This window comes from Haemaphysalis longicornis, unplaced genomic scaffold, assembly GCF_048455015.1.
Source record: "Haemaphysalis longicornis isolate Haplotype H1 unplaced genomic scaffold, Haemaphysalis longicornis Haplotype H1 scaffold_2, whole genome shotgun sequence".
In the NCBI taxonomy this organism is placed as follows: Eukaryota; Metazoa; Arthropoda; class Arachnida; order Ixodida; family Ixodidae; genus Haemaphysalis; species Haemaphysalis longicornis.
The window spans coordinates 177,331,075-177,354,668 of NW_027526295.1; the positions used below are offsets into that span (position 1 = coordinate 177,331,075).

General features: G+C 47.2%; 1 protein-coding gene across 1 annotated transcript in view; it reads left to right on the forward strand.

The window, feature by feature from the left end:
- The window catches only part of LOC144169527 (solute carrier family 22 member 7-like), a 34,018-nt gene extending 29,581 nt beyond the window's left edge, over nt 1–4,437 (forward strand). Inside the window, exons 9-11 of the mRNA XM_077698736.1 lie at nt 887–1,068; nt 2,717–2,940; nt 3,836–4,437. Of these exons, the coding sequence (XP_077554862.1) occupies nt 887–1,068; nt 2,717–2,940; nt 3,836–3,950 (521 nt within the window). The 3' untranslated portion in view covers nt 3,951–4,437. The remainder of the gene's footprint in view (nt 1–886; nt 1,069–2,716; nt 2,941–3,835) is intronic.
- The last annotated feature ends 19,157 nt before the right edge of the window (nt 4,438–23,594 follow it).

Genomic DNA, 23,594 nt, shown 5'->3' on the forward strand with positions numbered 1-23,594 from the left:
CATGAACGTTTACAACAAATCAACTACCGAGTTGAAAGGTCCATTACGCGGCATAATTTAGTTGAGCGGAAGCTGATGAGACAGTTTTATGATGCTTGAAAACCACCCAAGCAGTAGTTCATTTGGCTTTGCACTTCCGGTTGTATGTAAAAAAGAACGTACAAGCGTGGCCGAGCACTTTGAGAAGACGACCTCAAAAACTCCTCCATTCGCTGGTCCTGGCGTTCTCATGTGTTCATGCTCTTAGCGTTACCAATGGGGTTCATGTTCCAAAAACCAATTAGAGCAGCTTTCCGCTTTAATCCGAAGTGAACAGCAACCTTGCTTGAGGGGTCTGATTGACTTAAAGTCGGTGGCTAAAGCCTGCTGAGCAAATACGCCGTAAATAAAACTTGTAGATCTTGTATTTCAGCTGTACTAAGGAGGACCTTTGAGCCCACGTAGTCCACACAGTTAAACCAATGCTCTATGCATTTGCACATATCTCAGCTTTATTGAGCGGGTTCCAATAAGGTTATCCAAATAGATTGTATTACTTCTTAGTTATTTCTGTGCATCTCACTTAGTTGTAAACAAGGACTGCCTGTTACCACTTATTACGTCCCATCAGTGCTGCCAATTAGTAAAGAGTATGTACCGCGGCACGGTAAAAATATGGCCGATAAGAAAGTAGTCCTACGTGGAACAGAAATTAATTATTGTTTTGTGACAAACAATTCGTGTTTCAGCCTAAAGCTCTGTTTGTTTTGTGTCACTCACTCACTCACTCACTCACTCACTCACTCACTCACTCACTCACTCACTCACTCACTCACTCACTCACTCACTCACTCACTCACTCACTCACTCACTCACTCACTCACTCACTCACTCTTGTGTTGCGCAGAATCGGCAGCATGGACAATGGTAATGGCCACCATGCTGATCATGACGTTCGCTGGCGGCTACAACATCACGTACCAGGTAGCGTCTGAGGTGTTCCCCACCGTGATCCGAGGTCGCGCTGTGCTGCTCCAGAGGCTTCTCGGGGACGTGGGCGGGCTGCTAGGAGCACAGGTTGCATCCCTGGTAAGCCCGTGTTATTGCACCCGCCCTACGGTGCTGAGGGTGGTAGATGTATAAGCTCTGCTGTTATGTTTTCAAGTCTTCGTTGAATTGTGGCGCTTACGGGGTAAGCCGCACCATTGCCTAGGAACATGAACCCTAAAAGAAATAATGAGAAGAGGAGGCAAAGAAAGAGCGATCTCCTATATGAAGTTATGTGAAGTTACAGCGGACCCTAGACAGGCAATACATTGCGTAGACGTGAGCGTAGGCGACAGCATGCAGTGCAGCGTCTCAGTAGTTAATCGGAATCTCCACCCAGCAGTTCTAGCCGCTCTTAATATGGACAGCTTCTCCCCAGTGTAAACATGGAGGCTCAAACCGTAGCCAGGGCCATCAGGTACCACAAAGAAAACTATTTACAAAATTCAAGGACACTCGCTATGCCAGTTATTTTATTCACAGACACACAGAAAGCCTGTCGGACAATTATGCACAGCACAAGCGCAAAAAAACAGACAGATTCTATTAAATGAGCACATTAAATATTCATACGACATCATAGGTGCTCCTGGGCATGTCGGTATGCTTGGAATTGAGACGGAAGAGGCGCTCTCCCGCGAAACGAGAATCCGGGAGCAGCAGGTATTGCGCATGCGAAGGTCGACATAGTTCGAAAATGCTTAAACAGTTAAAACTGAATAGAAGATAGTTCATTATTCCACACCACGACCTAACTAATGTCACTTCTTCGTCAGACACAAATTAACACCCTACTCCACCCGACCAGTCTGCACATCCGTATTATTCCCGAAATATCTGCAATCCACCCAGAAACAAAGCAGCCCGTCCTTCTCAGTCCCAAGTGGCTGACTCAGGCTACCTCCTTTCCGTACCAGCTCCTTCTGGTAACCCACATCAAGAAGGCGCTAAATCTCTGCATTTGAAAAAAAAGCGTGGACTAGGGGTTCGAAATCACCACCTGCATAAACGTCTCTCTCTCTCTCTCTCTCTCTCTCTCTCTCTCTCTCTCTCTCTCTCTCTCTCTCTCTCTCTCTCTCTCTCTCTCTCTCTCCTCTCTCTCTCTCTCTCTCGCTCGCTCGCTCGCTCGCACTCTCTCTCTCTCTCTCTCTCTCTCTCTCTCTCTCTCTCTCTCTCTCTCGCTCTCTCAGCGTGACGAATTATAATTTCCTTAATGAAAAAACGTAATTTCCTAAAATTGAAACTTGGGCGAGTAGGTGCTCTTCAAAAAGTCAGCGCTTGCGGGTGTCCTTTTTTTCTTCATTTTGTGTACCGCCTATTTTGCGCTCTTCCCCTCTTTTTTCGTTTATCTTTGTTGTTATTATTTGATAATCTGTCCTCTTTCTATCCGATATATGGGCGCTGTTCACCATTCAGAATTTGTATTGCTACAATATCGTACCCAGACAAGACCTCTACACAGGGACTTCTATTTCAGGAGGTCGGGGGGGGGGGGGGGGGGGGATTTGGACTTCGCTAGACGTGCAAATTTTCGTTTCCTCTAGGCTGCATTTTGCTGCTTTTTGCTTTTAGTACGGTCATAAGCCCTATTACAGTAACCTCGATCACCCGATTTAGGTCATTCGCGCGCTGATTGCCCGTGGAGCCCTTTTTGCCAAAGCTCCGATATTATTTGGTCCATCTGTCGCAGGCTGAACTGGACGAGTACCTCCCGATGCTGGTAATGGGCTTCTTGGCACTGGTGGCCAGCGCCTTGCTGTTCTCCTTACCTGAGACGTTGGGTGTGCCTCTGCCCCAGACCTTCGAGGACGGCGAGAGCTACGGTCGTGACCAGGGACTCTGGTTTTGCCCCGTATTCGCACGCGCCAGTGAGGAAACGGGCACGGAAAGGAACCAGTGCCACAGAAAACAAAGGTTAGTGGGCGTGGGCCAGTTCCTAAAGGAGCAAATTCCGTAGTGTTCGGCGCACGGAGCCTTTCAAAGAGAACATTGGTGGTCGGAAGCTCTAAAATAACTTATCGTCACACTGTAATACACACGCACACACACACACACACACACACACACACACACACACACACACACACACACACACACACACACACACACACACACACATATATATATATATATATATATATATATATATATATATATACAGAAAGAAATGCGGGCAGTCTAACACGCCAAAGAAGGCATAGGGGAATGGTTGGACTCTATTTTTTTACCGTTAGTAAAATTATATTTTTTTTATCATATTAATTGAAGCGAGAAAGAAAGAAAGAAAGAAAAACACGCGCCCAGAGTGGGGACCGAACCCACGCCTTTCGATTAGATCTCGAATGCCTTACCAATTCGGCTCTCTGGGCGACTGTGTTCTGCTTCACTTTCTGGGGCATTTATATTTACTACAACTGTATCTGACGCTTGAGGGTGGTAGTCTAATCGAAAGGCGTGGGTTCGGTCCCCACTCTGGGCGCGTGTTTTTCTTTCTTTCTTTCTTTCTTTCTCGCTTCAATTAATATGATAAAAAAATATAATTTTACTAACGGTAAAAAAATATAGTCCAACCATTCCCCTATGCCTTCTTTGGCGTGTTAGACTGCCCGCATTTCTTTCTGTATTTTCCTAACGAGCCCCTCATTTCCTATATATATATATATATATATATATATATATATATATATATATATATATATATATATATATATATATTGGCGGTACTGTATACCTATGTACCTATACATGTGTGCATACCTGCAATAATGGTATTCGCTCATATGTATCTTTATGAATTTCTATTTTACAGGAGCAGCATTCTGCCTTTCCACAAGAAACTGCCCGTGACTCGACAGCCAGCTACTAACAAGGCTTTTCAAGATGATGGCTCCGTTGTGCCAACTATTTACAATCCAATTGGGTGAAGGGATCGGGGGCTGAAGCACTTTAGTAGGACTTATTTCTCGGTCGCCTGGCGGTGACACGAAAGCGACTGTCGTTCCAGTGACCTCAGTGCCGTTATAGTGATGCTCAGTGTCGTCACAGTGAAGCTCAGTGTCTCAGCGGCTACACCACTACAACAAAGGTTCCTCCGAAGTTAGCAGACTATTGACGAGATGGATTTTATCCATCGTTAGGCTCTATGCTTTTATACTTCGCTTTGTGGAGGACGCATCACTCAACCATGACTTAAGAGCACTGTTGTACATGAGATCGCCTGTTATTGATCGAACGCGGACTTATCATCGGAGTGAAGCCTGAGTAAGTGCTGCTCATATCGTGAACTTCAATTAGAAAAAATGGACATCCCATCGTTTTTCTACTGAAATGACGCTCCATGAGAGCCATATCGGCTCAAAAAGAAAATTGCAGTAATAAACTCATCATCCTGCAGTCGGTGTTTCGTCCGTTTCTACATAATTCTCCCTAGGTTTTACAAAAGAATACCAGTGAAACTAGCAACGGACTATGAAATGGTTTTAAGCGTGGGAATAGTGACATGGATTGCAGAAAATACGCTGCACAATTTGCCGTTCATACTGTGTTCGGTAAGATTTCAGAAATGCAGTTTTGTTGGTTTCCCAGGCTCTGAACTATTTTAGGAACTTTTCACAGCCTATTTGATTTACCAGGCAAGTCAGATTGCAAAACAATGTTTTAGCGGGGTCTGCGTCTTCGTTTAAGGACGAATCCAAAAGTAAAGTTTGCAAGGAGCCTACACAGAACCGGAAGATCGTACGCTGGATTACGAAGGCAGATGAAAAGAAAACCTTTGGAAATAAAAAGAAGAAAGAAGGGTAAAAAATTGGCCGCGTATCTGCTCCTTTCGTTGCAAATGTCGTCAAAAGACGATAGTCTTTATCGACTTTTATCAAGTAAAGGCCTCCCTTCGCTTTCCCGCTCACCTCTCATGTTGTTCCTCTTGCGTCGCCCTCCTCCCAATTTAAAGACGTCAAAGGTTTGCTTAAATCATTTTAAATTTCCCGCGTTCCACTGCTCCAAACCGGGTGTCCCGATGCCAACGCTGCCGTACGGCGAAGACGCGCGTGAATCGAGGCGCCCTACTTCAACGTTTATAGAACCGCGTTTCCCTACTCCACGTGCGTTGCAAGCAGAACGTGGAACCTATCTAGTGGAACCTTTCGTAACTGTTGCCGGTTGATTTCTTAAAACGGCGGCAAAAGCTACAGTGGCGCGGGCGACAGCAGGCGACTGCGGAGTGAATTTTTTTTAAATGCAGAGCATTTCTTTAACTCACATGTAGCGTCCGCCGTGCGTCCGCAACAGCTCAGCGCGCAGGCGCGCCCTCTCCCCCACTCCTCCTCTCCCGCATCACGCTACCCTCTTCGCTCTCAACAACAGGTCCGCACCCCTCCCTCTACACTATATAAAAAAATACTTACCGGCGCCTGGTTTCGATCCCACGACCCTGCGGGCGGAACGCAAGGTACATGGTGCTCTACCCACTGCGCCACAAATCCGACACAGAATGGAAGGCTACGAACGCGCCTTATATCCTTGACTCATTCAAACTACGTCAAGAAGCTGCTGATACAACGCATTCACTACCTGTGGGCAGAACGCGAGGTACATGGTGCTCTTCCAACTGCGCCACAAAACCGACACAGAATGAAAAGCTACGAACGCGCCTTGTATCCTTGACTCATTCAAACTACGTCAAGAAGCTGCTGATACAACGCATTCACTACCACCAACTCCCCAAACACTAAACGTTAACGCAATACACCCACCCCCTATGCGAACGCATTTACTCGAATCCCACTCGCGGGGAGATGGGCCCTTTCCTGCAGTTAATGAAGTATTTAATTTCGCAAAAGTCAAGCATGTATGATTGTTTATAAAGGAACACTGCAAATATCACTTATGTATTAATTTCTTGTCTTAGATTTGCGTAATGTCTTGTTCTTCTTCAACAATGTTGACAAGTATGAACATTATACCGGACTTAGACGGGTACATTTAGCTGTGACTATATAAGACTATTGCGCAGGCATTGTTTTACGTTGGCCGGGTGGCTGAATCGAGTCACAGACAGACAGATGGACAGACATACAGACAGACCAAAATTTGTGGGTTTAAGTAGCCCAAAAAACACTATCGTCTTTAAAAAGGAAGGCGAATAAACAGAAAGCAGGACGAGCAGGATAAGAGCAGGGAATTGAATTACGCTGAGTCCCGACAGGAAAAACCGCAGAAAAACAGGAAGGCATGTCAACAGACAGCCCACCCACATACGGACACACTTGAAGGCCGTGCCGATGAACTGTCCGCACGTCAGCAGTGCAGATTCCTGCGCACCGTCCTCTCCACCGGACGTTCCTGCACAATGAAGTTGCTGCTCGGCGAAGCCAATTTTCAACAGGAAAACAAAGAGAAGACGAGAATAAAGGAGAAAAAAGGGAGCACGTAGCTGCCATAAATATCAGCTTACTGCAATTTACAGAGAAGCTCAGTTTACGAAGCTGTTCCATTAGTCTACGGGATGCCACGAGAAAAGACCAAAATAGGGGGAAATAAAATAGACGGCCCATGCTATCTCCACAGTGATTAACATAGACTAGACGGCAAAATGAGACGTGAGGGTATTGTTCACGGGCAAAGAAAAGAATAAAGTCGGCAAATAATTTTACCTGGCCACCTTTTATAGCCACAGCAGTCAATAGTTCATTACTGGGGAGCTATTTCTCGGAGTGTTCCTGCCGTTAATGAGCGTGGCCTTGGGTCCCTGGCCGTGCTGCTATTGCCCTGTGCACATCGCTACGTGTCAGTTTCCAGGTCTACATTTTCAATGTCTACACAACAATGTCTACACTTTCAAAAGAACAATGTCGCCCCACCTCCAAATAAACCGCACTCCATGCCCACAGTTTTGTGACCATAGGAGGCACTAGAGACAGAACATTTTTTTTTGTTTTAACTGAAAGATCAAACCATTGAAAGCTCTTTGGGCCTTTGTTCGACGAACACACTGACTTAACCATTTATTAATACAAAAAGTATAGATATTTCCCTGTTTTCGGTCCGTTCCATTTAGAGAACGCACGTCACACATAATGAAAAGAGCCCGCCTACACGGTCATTTCAACAACGACAAGGATACACCCCCCCATTCCGCAGGCGAAATAGTAGAAAACGAACGCGCGAATATTCCCGCCATGGCTCCTCCCGGCCGGACAGGTTGCACCTGTAGCCTCAGACATTTTATTCTTTCGTTGTTGTACGCACAAAACCAGGGAAAAAATTGTGGCAAATCGCTAATCAATTGTGCTTCATACACGAAGCGTTCCCAATTCCAAACGTATGCGCTTAACACTCTGTCTTCAGGATTTGTGCCAAGAGATAGGCATCAAGATTGGTGCTTATCTACGCTACGCGAACAATTTCAGGAATAGAATCCAATTCCACCTAACCAAATTAAGTGCTCGTTCTCTATAGCATGCAACACGTCCTATGCGATAGCTTTTATAGACCATTTACGGCGGTCAAGCGAGCAGTTAGGCTGACCTTCAACAGGTGACGCTATGAGTGGCTGTGACTCGCTATTCACCGTGGCTAGCCTTTTAGCACGGGGTGGTTTCAGTTGCCGCCATATGCTGCCATGATGTGCAGCGAAGCGCGCAGTTAGAAAATGTCGAAGTCACAGGCGAAAGCTTCCACCGTCGTCGGATGTACCAGCTGCGATCGGGACCTCAAAGTGTGGGACGAGTCGCCATGTAAGTCTCCCTCGCCGCAACTTCACAAAGACTGCCCGCGTGTGCGGCCTTTCGCAATGCGCCGCTTTTCGCACAGCGAGCGTGGCACAGAGACCAGGCTGCTCTGGATTGCCATATTCACACCGAAGAATTTTGTTCCAAGAACATTTTCAACGGTGACTTTTTCAGACCGTAGCGGAAGACTTCCGGCAAGCGCAGCGTAGTCCACACCATTCTGCCTCGGCGCGCTTGTTCCAAAGTATGCCTCCTGTTGTGTTTACGTGTAGCGAGCGTATCGTCGCGACGAAAAGAGTGAGCCCGGCTTTTTAAGGCGGTCGGAGCGGTGGCTCCCAGAATCTTTTCTAGTTTTTGCTAGCCCATATCGGCTTTGCCACAAAGTAAAATATCTAATCTCGCCTTACCGAAGTGCATCAAACGCTTTTCAACGCACCGCAGGTGCCCCCGAAGCTCCGCCCTTCGTCTCTGCCGCTAAATAATCCTTTCTACTAGTGGCAAGTGCGGAAACCTGGCATCACTAAACATTGCATGTGACCGTCGCACTGCCGGCCTGTATTATGCACGTTGGCGACACCAGAGCTAAGCCGTTGCGGCAGTTGCCTTGCGCCGGAGGCTGCAGATTCGATGTTATTTCCAACTTTGTTAATAATCCGTATGCGAATTCACCAATCCGTACATGCTCATGAGATAAAAGTGGGCCAACCAGCGGCCCAATGCCGTTTCATTGACATCAGGGATCGGCAGCCTTTCGAGGTGGAGGGCCAATTTGCATGAAGCCGACACGGCAAGAGCCGGACGGCGAGAGGGGAGGGGGGGGGGGGGGGGGTTGGACCGCTGCAAAGAAAGAAATTGAAGACGCTATCTGGCTAAGCGTGAAGATGGTGGCCATGCCACCTGGAAACGACCTTACTTTATTCCTGTTTAACCCTATTTTAGTTTAAAATTGCCATGTCAGCCTTCAGATAGGAAGTGACAAGGTTATGACGACGTTCCAGGGGCCGCATAATGCTTTCCCGCGGGTCGCAGGTAGCCGATTTCTGATACGCATGGTTGCTGTTTACATAGAAATAGAAAAAAATTACGCCAGACAGCTATGAAACCTGGGAAAAAGGCTTAAGCAATGGACATCAGTCATAACAGCACTTTATGGGCCATTTTTCGGGACTCAGTAGCCTCTCAGGGATGGCACACAATATCTAGTTGTCTGATAAGTTCCCATGCACAGGGACAATCCAAAATAACTGCACAAGTTGCTCATAAAGCCGCCCAACGCTCGGCTCGCCGATGGGTCCCGGCTTCATGGGAGGCCACGGCGAGAACCGCGTTCTTGAAGGCGTAGCAATTGCCAACATACCTCGCAGCGCAAGTCCCGTCCGTTCACTAATCACTCACTCACTCAGTAACTCCCCCAGTTACTCATTCACTCACTAATCTCCCATTCCTTCACTCACTCATTCCCTCCCTCACTCGCTCAGTCACCCACGCACGCACTCACCCAGTCACTGATCCACTCAATCACTTATTCAATTACTCACTCTTTCCCTCACTCGCTCACTCACTCACTCACTCACTCACTCACTCACTCACTCACTCACTCACTCACTCACTCACTCACTCAGTCACTCAATCATTTACTCACTCACTCTCTCAGTCACTCATTCACTAAGAAAATCATTCAATCTCTCATGCACTCACTCACCCACCCACTCACTCATGCACTCACTCACTGCTTCACTCACTCACTCAGTCACTCACTCACTCGCTCTCTCGGTCACTCATTTACTCACTAACTCACTCACTCCTTCATTCACTCACAAAGTCAGTCACTCATTCACTCACTCACTTAGTCACTAGAAAGAGAAAGAAAGTCTTTATTAAAGGGAAAAACGCAGAGTTTTGTCGACATCAGTTCTTTCCTTCTGCTTTTTCGATGGTGTAATGCTCGTTGCGCCAGCGAAGATGGAGCAAATCGGCTGCAATAGAGGACTTGAACCGTCGTGATGGTTGTGGAGGTTGCGTACAACTTCGCTACCTTCACATTTGACGCGTTAGTGTGAGCTTCCTTCAGTTTTTTTTTTTTTTGTGCCCGCATATCCTGCACTCTAAAAGCCGAGGAGTTCTGGGCACTCTGTCTAGGATTAAAAACTGTTGTCCCATTTTTCACTCCCTTTGGAAGCATTGGGCTACTCTTGCCGGAAGGGGCACGTAGCCGCCAAAACGAGTGGCGGAATACTCCTTGTGGGAGTTACTTGCTCCCTTCGAGGCAGAGTACCCCAACCCTGTATGAGAATTACAATACCGTCTGCAAGGCACCGTTCCATCACAACTTTTAAGAGTGAATAGCTCTATTGGCTGCGGCGTTGCCGGATGCCGCAGAACGGTACTGCTACTCTCTCTTGGAAAGCGACCGTTACGCCCCAAGAGCGTTCTGCTATTCTCCGCGAGGCAGCGTTTTCGCTCCACCTGGTACCACCCCCACCCACCCCAAGACGGTGCCGTAGACAGTTACAAGCAAGCAGCAAAAGAAAAGTTAATTTAAAACACGGAAAAGAGCGATAAACGAACTCAGACTTTATTTTCTAAGCACATATAACATAAAAATTGGTTTGTTCTGCACTTTCACACAAAAAGGAACTCATTTGGAATTAAAATATCACAGCATGAAAAATGGTTCCTCTACACAAAAGAATACCAAGCTCCTATTTAGGACGCATTCGCGAGAAGTTTTAAAAATATTCAGAAAGCAACTGGAAACACAGAAACTGCAAACATTAAATTAGAACAATAAAACTTTCATTAACACCCACAAATAAAAAGGCACAGACATTAGCACGAAAAGCCGCAGTAGAAATGCGGCAGTGGGAGAAGAGTTAGCAGTATTTAATTAAGAGAATGGTATTCTGTACATTAGTGAGCGTTTCACACAGACTGGAAAGCCAGCTACTATTTAGGACAAAAAAACATTTACAAATAAATTTTGGAAAACGAAAATATCGGACTAAAATCAATGCGGCTTGGAAAACTATTAACGCCTTAACAGATGTCATCAATACAAATAAGTTAAAAAGACTGACACAAAAACTCTGCAATAGATATAGTATGTTGGTGTGACAATAGGAAACAGCATGAAACATTCCCACTGAATTTTTTAGATGAGGTGGTTCTCAAATGCAGGTTGCATTAGTAAGAGTTAAAGAAGGCAGAACTTAGTATTAAAAACAAACACGCTCGAGCTGTCTGTTTCACGATGTTGGAGGCAGATGTCAGAAATGTAGGGATCAGGGCAGTGGGCTTGAGCCGAAGTAACCCCTCCAAAGCAAGAAGGTGCTTTTCGCCTTTGAAGCGTATTACACACTGAACGGCCAAAACACAGGCAGAAACAATCAGGTGAAGTGTCTCGAATGCGACAGCCACTACTGCTGACACCTCGGTGCGCTCTCAAAAAAAAAAAAAAACACTTCAGGCAAGAAGCGTCTTCCCCTGCAGGTTCCTACATGTGCAGAAAGAGTGGGACAGCAAAGATAAGTTCTACAATAAAAAAAACATTGACCAGTTTGAACAACGTTAAATCTAGTTTTTGGGTGATAGCTTAGTTTGCGCTAAGAGCACACAGCGAACCCGTATTGGAACGCAATGCTACTTGGCGCAGTCGCCAATCTAGCTAGGAATGTGCAGTGACCTTGGATGCAGCCACCCGTCTAGTATCATTGTCCTATGCATGTTCCTTTACTCTTTCCCTGTATCCCTCTTCGCACACCCCTTGGAATGAACACGTGATTAGACCACCACTTCGCGCAGCTGTAAGTACATGTGACTGCCAACTGTCAACAGGTGACAGTCAACATTAGATGACACCACGCAACTGTCAACATTTGATGACACTAATAGGCTCGTTATTGAACGATCTGAACGCTCGAATATTAAAGCGGTAACCACATGAGCTACGGCGACAACCGACGCGAAAGACGTCGCTGAGTGACTACAACAAATAGATAGTGCGGGCGACAGCGACAAGCGAAAAAAATTAATGCATTGCCGTCAATGCCCTTCGTCGTCGTTTCTGCCGCTTGATTGTGGGCTTCTTCTTGCCGGGGAAAAGCCCGCTACAGCGACGGCCTGTGCAAAACGTTTTCGGCTTGTTTGTGTCGTCCGCAATACCTATTTGCTGTACCCATTGAGTGAGGTTTCTAGCCTCCTCATCACCGTGGACGCATGTAGTTACACCTTAACAATGCGTGGGGTACGGCACGGAAAGCCCTGTTTTCTCCCATCGTGCCCGCAAAAAAAAACCTATCTGGAACGCATTTCAATTATTGTAATTTTTTTTTACTGCCACGCACTACACGCGTTCCTATTGTACATACACAATTCTTCGGAGCCGTGCAGGTATCCACAGCCACTGCACGGCAGCCCCTTTAAACTTAGCCGCCGAGCTAAAAGTACAGGATAGCGCTGTCACTATTCGCGCGACCGTGCTCCTTACATGCGAAAACATTAAGTTAGCAAGCAGAAACATCAGCCTAGGATACCAACACGTCACGAAACAGAGATTGAAATGGTGCAGGAATTGATGCCCTTTGCACACGCGTACAAAAGCCGTCATTCAAATCTACGCATGGTTCATAATGAATCACGAAAACGTTAGGGTTAACCGCTTACGCGGACCGAAGTTAGGGAGCAACTCTGTTTCGTTAAGTGCGTAATTCAAGAAGACGAGTTTAACTACTGGCTTACCTCTACTTCACAGAAGCGTTTGTTAATCCGGTAGATAAATCCAAGGTCGTCATAGTAGCGAAAGATGCCAAGTATAAGGCCGCTTAGGCTGATCGAAGTTAGAGAGCAACTCTGCTTCGTTAAATGCATAATTCAAGAAGGCGAGGTTAACTACTGGCTTACCTCTACTTCCAGGTAGCGTTTCTTCATCCTGTAGATAAATACAAGGTCGTCATAGTAGTGAAAGACCCCAAGTATAAGGCTCGAAGATCGCGAATGTACTCCGGCCGATTGCGCGTGCATCGCTACACAGTACACGTAGTGCCGATATCAGTCTTTGCGCCGCCGCAGCTGGGATCGTCCGAAAGAAGAACTAGTTCCACGCACGCACGCAAGAACGTGCGGATTGCTCGCGTGTTCGTGGTCTAGTGCTGGCGCACAGGCATGCAAGCAGTTAGCGAGCACGCGCCGTGCTATGTCGAAGCAAGATGAGTATGACGAGCAGCTCCAACTTCCCATGTTGCATGAAGCGATTGTTTGAAACTCCACCTCCTGCGTGGCACATTGTTTACAAGGCGTAGCCCTGTTTTCCGCGTTGGCGGGACATCGTGGTCCCGCGTGATCAGTCGATCGCCCGCCCGGTCATGGTGCGTACACCGCCTGTGTCGGTTTCCTCCGTAGGCGTGAGAGATCTCCCCGATCACCGTCGGCGTCTTGCGCACACATGCATGTTTGGCACGCAGGGTGCCGCGCGCAACTTGATTCGAAATTGCCGACAGCTCCGCTGAAACCGGTGCGCACCTTCTATAAGCTCAGGAAGGTTTTTCTTTCTATAACGCCGTGTAAGGATGACTACGCCATGGTACGAGAAAGCATCCTAGCTCTAAGGCATTCCTCCGTCGCAGCCGCACAAAAACTTTGTTGCAGTTTCTCGTTTGCTAGTGAACCGCGGGCAGCAGAATGAGACGTGCCTAATGTCTTTCTTCACTGAGCACAGTGACCCCATTTGTGCATATTGCTATATAATTTACCTTATAACCTTCGCAGCATCCACACAGCTGCAGCTAGGTATGCTCCAATCATTCCTTGCATTGCTGCTGAAACAATATGTACAATGTAACCTGATGAGTTAAAAAAAAACTTGTTTTTACCACAGGTTTTGTTGTGATGTTTCGATTAGGTCTACCGAAGCCTCAAGCTTTAGAAGCCCAAAAGGATTAACCCTAAAACTTCGCTGCTGCTAACCTCAGTGCGCGTACATCCGCATGGATGTAGATTTCCCTTTATAAAGAGGAGTCGTTCAACTAAGCACCCTGAAAGGTTTCGCTGTACATTCTGCATTTATTTCGTTATTTGTGCTTTCCATCTTGAAGCTTTTCTGTACCTGCCACATCTGTTTTTTTTTTAATTCTCACATTTGTATCCGCGGCAGAGCAGTCCGGGACTATACGTGTATAATTACGATTGAGCATTCACCTTCTACAGTGAATAATAATCTGACTCCATCGTAGTTGTGATCTGAAGTTCTACTTTACAGGTTCGCCATTGTACTATTTCGCAGGAACCTGCCGATTGCCCGACCGCCAGCGGTTAACACATCTTTCCAACATGATATTTCAGTCGTATCCACTAAATATGGTGCTTTTAAGCAAAATTCCTTAATCCTATACCCACTAGTCCTGTTGGTTTTATCGCCGCTAAGCCACTTGGAAGGCGGCACATAAGCTACTGCCATCTCAAGTAACTCAGGATGCAGCGCACCTCGGTCAGTAGCACGTCAACGAAGTCTACCATCAAATGTGCAGGACATTTGGTACGACCGAACTATGCAGAGATAGGCTATATAGTTCCTTCTACCCTGCTTGAGCGAACAAAGCATTGTGTGATTAGGGCAACTTCGAAGTTCCATTTCGTCTTGTGCGGAATGCCCTATGGCCCCTACCGCTCCATTACGAAAACGAGGAAAGCTGGAATACCGTGCTTCTCGTCGCAAGAGGAACAATAGAGGCGCAAACCATGTTGTCATTGTGGCGTTTTCGCAGGCGTCACGCGACCTCTGGAGAGACGCGCAAATACATCTTCCCGCTGCCAGAATCCTTTCGTTAAAGTATTGTTTTTTTTTTTGGTACGAGCGAACAGAAATGAATGATAGTGGTAATTCAAGCTGAATAAGGCGCGATGCATATCGTGGTACGTTTTCTCCTTTTCTTGCATTCCCATCTAGATTGCTCGAAAAACATGGTATAAATCAAAACAGACGTTCAAATAGCCCTAACAAAGCAAGCACCATTAAAAAATATATGTAATCTGCTGCAGACGCAAGTGCTGACAAGTTCGTCGCTCACAGTGCGATCCACATCTTTTTCAACGGTCAATTTCGAGCGTAAACTGACTAGTTGTTTCTGTTTCCACGAAGCATCTGTGAGTAAATCTGATGTAGTTGGGTTGAGCCGAGTAATAAGAACGAGTAGGAGATTTGGATTGCTCAGTGCTAGGTATAAAACGTGTTACCGCGGCCATCTTGAAAGAAATAAAGTATCAGTAGACCTCTCCATTTAAATGACATAACAGGATATGTTGAAGAATATTATAATGCGTAAATGAGGACGTTGCCTCTCTTGCCTCAGGATTTTACGTCTATCGGGTTTCCCCGCTGTTCAGGGAGCGCTGCACAACCGACTTCCGGGTAGTACTTCCTGGTAGTAGGAAGCGGCGGGGGTTCTTATAGGACGCCGTGTTGACAGGAGCAAAATGAGCTCGGTACGCCCGATTGTTTTGCGACACGGTATCCAGCCCATTCCTGACACGTCCGATCTCCTCCAGCGATCAACTTGGCATTAAGTTAAAAAAAAATCTTTGCAGCGCCAAGTACGTTTTTAGCGTCGACGAAAGGGCTGGGACGGTGACGGCGCTCTGCCACTTGCAGGTTCACCGATCGGTGGTAATATGAAGTGGAATGTGAAGTGAGAACTTCTTGTTTAAAGTAATCCACTTGGTGACAAGAACGTTTTATCAACAGCCGGTCAAAAAAAAAAAATAGACTAACGCAATCGGCGATGATCCCGCGGAAAATTAGCGAGTCCGGCGGTCCGAAGGCTCGTCCGCTGCGGTGCGCCGCGCTTTTGCACACCTTCGCATGCACTTTCAATAAACACTGCTGGTTTTCGTCGCCGTTGCGATACGTGGTGCAGCGGTATCTTCCCTTTTTATTACGTGGCTCAGTGACAAAATACAGCGAGCGTCAGAAGCGCGAAATCTGTTTTGTTATTCAAAACGTAGTGACCGTAAAACGAAGTGGTCGGGCGAACTCAGTGGCCGTTGTCTTTCCTTGTTTGCTCTCACTTTGTTCTGATGACAAGTTGGGGGCCACAAAATGCAGCCTCGCAGGGCACATTCGGCTCGCGGGCTTTAGGTTTCCAACCACTGCACTAGAAAACGCACACACTCGGAGACGATCGTAGGTAAATATTTTGGCCACGTACTATGTATGCGGCTGTGTTATGTAAATATAGAAGTACACATCTCTGCAGGCAGCGGACCTGCGATGTGGTCCTTAATTTGTTTCGCGTCCTTTAATTACGCTTAATTGGTTTATTTGATGCTATTGCCTCACCTACTCTCTAGTATACATGTGCCGTGCCGTTCATAAATCGTGGGGCCTGAGATGTTGGGCAAGAATCATTTAGTTTGCGAAAATATAAACAAACTTTCCACTCTTCTTCAAGGCGGTGTCAGACGTGTCAGCTGAGTCGGCTCCGCTTCTCGCTTCCGCTGGCATGCGCGCGCTGACGCAACCTTTTGCAGTTGCCTCAGTCTATAGCAGAGAAACGTTCTGTGTTTATGCTACTTGTGAACTTTCCTTTGTTCGAGCCGAATCGCATCCGTCATCGGTGCATCATCCGGTCCGGTCAGTGAGTGGTGTGGGACTTTGTCTCTCATAGGAATCGAATAGTCTTTCTGTAGTTAAGTGCTCTACCTGGTAATAATGATTGTTAACGCTCCTTGTCTGTAGTTTTGTCTAACCTTGAACTCTAACATTTGTATTTGTTCTAAGTTACCTCTAGTTAAGGTTTCATGTCCTCGTGCTTGTATCGTATTTTGCCTGTTCAAATATAAGTCTTTCTGTTGTTGTTTCGTTAAAGGCTCTGCCTCATTCTTACCGCTCTTGTCGGCGGAAGCCGCACACGGGACGGCCACCCACCTCGTCACCTGTGCCCTGTACATTCGGTGTGGTTGTTTGCGCTCCCGAGTTAACTCCCCATATCTTCTTAACAGCGCACCCTCTTAAAAGGAAACGGCGACAACCCTGTAACCATCTACGGTTCCCTTTTGAGAGTGGGGTCAGTGCTGGGAGGCTGTAGCGCTGGAGGCCTTCACAGAGAGCGTTATATAGCCCTAAAAGAAACGTAACACAGCATCCACCAGCGCTGTTGGACAGCATACTAATAATGCGCGCGAATGATGTGACTTCTCTTTTAAGCTACGAAAGTGTGGCGTCCATGTCAGATAGCGGTCAAAAGTGACACCAAGGAACTTGTGGTGATTGATGTGGAGTATTGGTACGCCAGCGGCTGCTAAATGGCACTTGGATACATCCCGTTTAGTGAAGGTCATTGCGGCGCACTTGGAGGGGGATATCACAAGGCCGTATATCGCGAGAAACTTTGCAACCGAGTTAATAGCACTCTGAAGTCTCGTTCGAATCACACGTCGGTTGTTGGCTTAGCACCAAATCCGTACATCGTCTCCGTACATTGAGATTTTCACCGGTTGCGGCAGACATCTTTAAAAAAATCAAACCACCACGCCGGAACGCACGCCGATCAACGAACGCTCGCGCAGCTCCCCTGCCGTGGTTTGAACCGTGGCGACACCGACCGGAGCGGGCGGAAACTATAATGGCAAACTGTTCGCATGGCGACGCAGTGAAACATCCGCCTCGCGAGGGGCACGATCAAATGCAGAGCATTTCCGGGGGCGCACGACGTTAAGTAGTTTGCGTTACGTTAATGTTGTTGCACTTGTGGCAACTGCTGACGAGAGAGTGCTCGTCAGCAGTATTTTGAATGAGTCAAGGATATAAGGCGCGTTCGTAGCCTCCCATTCTGTGTCGGCTTTGTGGCGCAGTGGGTAGAGCACCATGTACATTGCGTTCCGCCCGCAGGGTCGAGGGATCGAAACCAGGCGCCGGATAGTATTTTTTTATATAGTGTAGGGGGAGGGGTGCGGACTACGACTACGGACGCCTACGGACGTCAACGCGGGTGACATAGTGAGTTACTGAAATGGTCTGCATTAAAAAAGATATAAAAAAGTTGGGCTGAGGACGCCGCCCAGGGGGACACCGCGGGTTACGTTGTGCAATGATGTGTCACCGTCTGCTACGCGCATGTATGTTTTTTTCCGGAGAGATAATCACAGACCCAATCGTACATGCGTCCCGATATACCTGCCACGGCCGCTCGATGGAAACTAGTTTCCATCGAGCGGCCGTGTACCTGCAGACCTCACTGCTGTATAGATAGCTCTATGGAACACACAGTCAAAAGCCGAGTTTATGTCAATGAAGACTGCGATGGTTAATTGCCGCCCAGCCTTTGTCTGCTTGAAGGGGCCATGCAGACAAAATACGAGTTTGTTTTATTGAAAAGATTTTGGGTTTTATAGTGCCCCCAGCGCATGTCCGGAAGCAAACGATGGTTTATTCAATGAAAAATTAACCAATTTATGTTAAAATTTTGATTCTCCCGCTAAATCGTGTGTTTTCATGACGTCTGCAACGACATCACAAGAATCGCAGTAAAACCGATTGCGGAGCCTTGTTTACCGTTACTTAATTTAGATGCCGCCACCATACCGCAGGACCGTGTTCTGGCTTTGCTTTGTTTTTTACCGTATTTGTACCTGGCTTGTTTTTGTTACGGTAGAAAAAAATCGTTTCGTGAGAGCTGGTGTTCGCTCGACAAATATGGTCGCGTAAGACACCATTGCTTACGCTAATCGGCCAGTGCCGTCTGAGAGAATCCCAAAGCTCCGCGGTGCTGTGCAGCTAAAACAAGCATAGTTCGCGCTGTACCAACACCAGTACGCACCGTTACTTCTATGTTTACGTGTACTTTCGTAACTTTCACTGTTTACCCTACCATTCTTACTGCTACAAAAAGAATACGCAATTAGTTTAAGCAAAGTAGCTCGCTCGACAAGCTTGTAAGTCCTGCCTAATTAGCGTTTGCTTTTGGCAGCTTCAGGCAATCACAGAGCAGGGCACATGGCATCATAGGTTCTGTTGCGGGAAACGAGCTAGGGGGTAGCATGACCATTCTATATTCTCCTAATTATCTAGCTTATTTGAGTGAAGTTTACGTTAAAAGTGGGGTCAGTATGCTTCTGACGAGAAAACCTTTCTTATGAATCAAACTTGTGTTTTGTCTGCATGGCTTCTTTACCAGTGTAGCAAGGGCAATCACGTTATCAATGCCGCTCGGCCCTTGCGGAAGCCTAACATCTGCGACGGATATATACCTCTCAGGGAGATCCCAGTTCAAGTGCTGCAGTGTTATTTTCTCCATCACTTTACCAATTCAACTAAGGAGCGCAATTGCCTGATGCGAGTTAATGTGCGCGGGCACCTTGACAGGTTTTAAGATTGGTACTATGCGGGCGCGCTTCCACTCTGGTTCAAGGTGGCCGTTTTCTCAAGAATGGTTCAATACTTAAAGAAGCCACCACTTCGCATTAGCACATGGCTCAGAGTGAGTGAGTGAACAACTTTTACTGAGCTTCAAATAAAGAATGGTGCGCGCAGGCACCAGATGGTGTAGTTCCCTGTTTGCGGGACCCATATGTGTCCAGTAATTCTTCTCCTCGAGCCACCAGCTGTTGCTGAATGGCGAGGTCAGAGCTGGACAGTAAGGTCTCCCATCGCTCGAGCGGGTTGGAATTGGGGGAGGGGGGAAGGGTGTAGGGGGGTGTCGTGAATTTTTTGCACTCCCCAATAATGTGCGCGAGAGTGCCGTCTCCCCGGCAGAACGGACATGTGTTCTCGTTTTCTGCAGGGTACATTTTGTGCAGAAGCGTCGGGTGTGCGAGCAACCCTGCCTGTAAGCGGCGCAGTATCGTCTGCTGCCGTCTGCTTAGTTGCTTGTGCGGCTTCGGAAGCCTCGTTCTACTTTATTTGTATAGGCGGACGATCTCCTTATAACTCGTGACGGGGTGCGGTTGCTCTTCCTCGGCCCGGATGGCTAGTTCTCGGGCATAGCGGTCGGCGGTGACGTTGCCTTCCACGAGCGAGTGACCCGGGACCCACACGAGCTCGGTGACTCGTCCCGGTGTTGTGGGATGTTTCTCGAGTATAGTTGCTGCCGCGGAGGAGACGATACCCTTCTGATAGCTTGCGTACGCTTTCTTGGAGTCGGTAACGCCCGTGCTGACCTCCGGCATGGCTAGGGCCAGCGCTATGACTACCTCTTCTGCCACGGTCGGGTCCGTAGTCTTCACCGACGCGCAGGTCTTAAGCTCGTCGATGTCTTACGGCCACCACGGCCTTTGTTCCGTGTTTTGGGAGTGAGGCGTTTACGCACCGAACCTGGGGGTCCTCCTCCAGCTTCCGGGCAACTGCGTAGCCAATGCCATTAGAACCTGGGGAAGAAGCTTTATGAGCTTTGGTCAGGGTGGCCTCGAGCTCCGCCATGGAAAATGGTGTGTCCAGGTAGGATGTGTTTCTTATAGAGGGCTTATTGCTCCTACGGTGCTTGTAGGAAGTGACCCTAGAACAGCGGTGATTTTGGTAGAGAAGGCTGCGGCTACATCTATGTCAGTTATCTTCATTCTCAAGGAAATTGAGGTGAAGGGATGTAACTGACTCCGTGGTGCACGAAGACCACGAACCAGACTCCATATCGTCGTGAGGGGCTTCCTGGGATCTAACTTGGAGCAAAACGAAATCCATTTACGCTCGGGAAGCTTTTTCAAATGTCCCTGAATGAGCTTTTTTGTGCGTCTGGCCGCTAATAAAGCTTATTTATTTCCACAAAGCCAACCACTATATCCCCTCGACTGTTGCTAAGGAAAGACGTGCGCGGAAAACCTTAGGAACAGCCGAGGTGATATACTGGTCGGTTTACGGAAAAGCATAATTAAGCTTCAAGAAAAAAGAAACATGGCGCTAACCAGGCATGAACGAAAGACAAGAAACGACAGGTGCAGGGGCCATGTATCTGTGGTTTCGTGTGTTCTCCGTCCACGTCTGATAATGACAATGGTCTTTGATCAATGAGCACATACCCAAACACGGAATCAGCCGGACATGAGAGGTACAAAGAGATCTTATTTATTTACAGTATCCTGTAAATAGAAAATTTCGAGAGGTTGAAAATGCTTTTTGAAAGTAAACTCGAGAATAAAAAATTAAAGATTTAGGAAGACCTCAAACTTATTACGTAATTTTAAGCGTAAAGGAATTCAATCAGAGCGGGATCGACTAGAGTTTTCCAAGTAACTCAGAAGGGCTGAGCACACGTCCCGGCGGCGAAGCCCCGTCTCGGACGCCCCAAGCGAAAGGAGACTCGGCAGAGATAATGTAATCCCCAGGCTACGAAGCGGACCTTCAAGAAGCTGATATACGATTGTAGTAAAACGTCGACAGGCCATCAGGTAATGGTCGACGGACTCATCTTCATTGCAGTAGCTACAAAGAGGAGATGGCATTAAACGTGACCTATAAAGATGCCTGTTTAATTGTGGAACACCACAGCGGATAGTGGTTAAAATAACCTCAAGTTTACGGGAAGGCCACCAATCTGGATTACACGGAAATTTAGGGTGATGGAAGTCTGCCGATGATAATAAAACGGATTTCTGCTGGCCTTGAAGTTTTAGAATTCTACGATACCTTTCCGCCGTAATTAACGCTGTTGGCTGGATGACTTATACGACTGGCCCAGAGAGCTCTATCCGTGCCGGCGAGTCTGCAGCTTCGTTTAAAGTAATGCGTTTGTTTAAGCCAATGCGTTTTGTTATTTGCACTTTTCTTTCATTACGTGTGGTGATGTTTATCTGGTTTATTTCACGGCTTTATAAAGTCACTTTTTGCATTTATCATCGAAGGTTCCGCTTCAGTCTACCGACTCTGGTACCCGCATCTGTACAATTTCTATCTTTCCAGACCGCCCCCCCCCCCCCCCTCCCCCAAAATAAAAATAAACTTGACTTTGGCTTTGAACGAACTTACCACAACGTATTGTAACGCGAATGTAGCTTTGTATACGCTTCCCGTTAAAGAAGTTTTATTCGCAAGACATAATAAGCATCAACAAGACTTCGCTAGTTTTGTGAGCGTTCGGCGAGTGGGAATTCTGTGGTCGCCCCTGAATCGCCTGCGCCACCGCAACGTTCCAGCGGGACAGTATGCGCTGCCTACCCGGCGCTTTCTGCCACATTTTCACCGGGCGCTTAATTTTGGAGAGAGAGAGAGCGACAGAGAGACAACTTTATTACGCAATAATGTGAGAGCGGTTGCTCAGTCGAGGATCGCATGTGCTGTCCAGGCTGCTGTAGCCCTGCTCATAAGCAGGAGCTGGTCCTCAGGTCGATAGCTGGAAAGTGGTATGTCCCACTGCTCAAGGGAAGGGGACGGGTTCAGGGGCGGAAGGTCTGAGTTTTTTGTGCAGTCGAATAATATGTGTGTCAGAGTTCCTGATTCCTGGCAGAATTTACACTTATCACAGTACTGTGTAGGAAAGACTAAATGCGTACGGAAGGAGTTGGGAAAAGTGCCTCCTTTCCCGCAAATGCCTTCTTTCCCGACGTGCTGTGACAGTTGCAGAGCGGTGCACATGTGTACCGCTCTGCAGCGAGTAGAAAATGGGTTTGAAATTTAGGTGCAAAGTCAGTGAGAAGCTCGCAAGCACTTGGTTGGACGAAAACGACAACTTACGAGATTTTTTAGAGGCGAAGCGCCTTACGGGCTCGGGCTGTTGGCGTCTCCTGTCGTCGTCGTAGTCGTCGTCGTAATCGCCATCGTAATCATCGTCTCATGTAGTCACGGTACTAAAACACCGGGAAACTCGTTTCGCCTCGCACTAGAGAGCTTCGTGCTTGCAAGACAAGAGACTTTTACAGCAAAGCTGTACACCTCTACCCCCCCCAGCAGTTTCATCTCCGTTGGCAAAAACTCCAAGGCGCCAAGAATACACTTTGCCCCTCCCTAGGTTTCACGCTAGTGGAGAGGCCCGGGATTTTTTTTTTTTTAGGAGGGAAGACCCTTCGGGGCTTGGGCTGTCGGAGTCTCCTGTCGTCGTCGTCGTTTCATGTAGCCACGGCAGTAAAACATCGGTACACTCGTTTTCTAACACCTCGCGCTAGAATGTAACGAGTACTAAAGAACAGACCGGGTCACTTGTTTTCCAATGCCTCGGGCTAGAATGTTTGATCTCCGTGGGCAAAAACGTGTACTAATGCACCCAGACACTCGTTTTCGAGCGCCTCGTGCTAAAACACTTCGTGCTTCAAAGACACGAGACTTTTACAGCCAAGCTGCATACCTCTACCCCCAATGGTTTCATCTCCGTGGGCAAAACCGCGAAGACAACAAGAATACACTTATGGACTGCACCCTTCGCCCCTCACCAGGTTTCACGTTAGTGGAGATTGTGCGAACGTCCAAGTTGTACAGAAAATGTTATGAGCATTTCTATTTAATTTATTGGTTATGGTCATGTCTTCTGAAAGGGTCAAATAGAAAAAAAATGCGTTTGAATGTGAGACGTGTTTTTCAGCAAATTACCAGACGCCCGCGTTATTTCACCTTAATAAATACCTTCGTGCCAAAACGCTCACGCCTACGACTTTTTCTGCCACTTAACTCGTGTTTGTGACCGGAACTATGTTACAACTACTTTGCACAGCGGGATTGTTCCCGCTGTGCAAAGTATGTTCCCGCTGTGCAAATCGTGTCCTGGTGAGTGTCGATGATTTTCCGACATCGAAACCAATTGCAGTTCATATTTTTTTAATATTTAAGCAAGTGCCCCATTCTCAAACAAGTGCTCCCATTTTTAACAAGTGGCCAGAACGAGGTAAGTTATGTCCGGTTGACACACCAAGGAACTTTTGTTTTGTTACCTG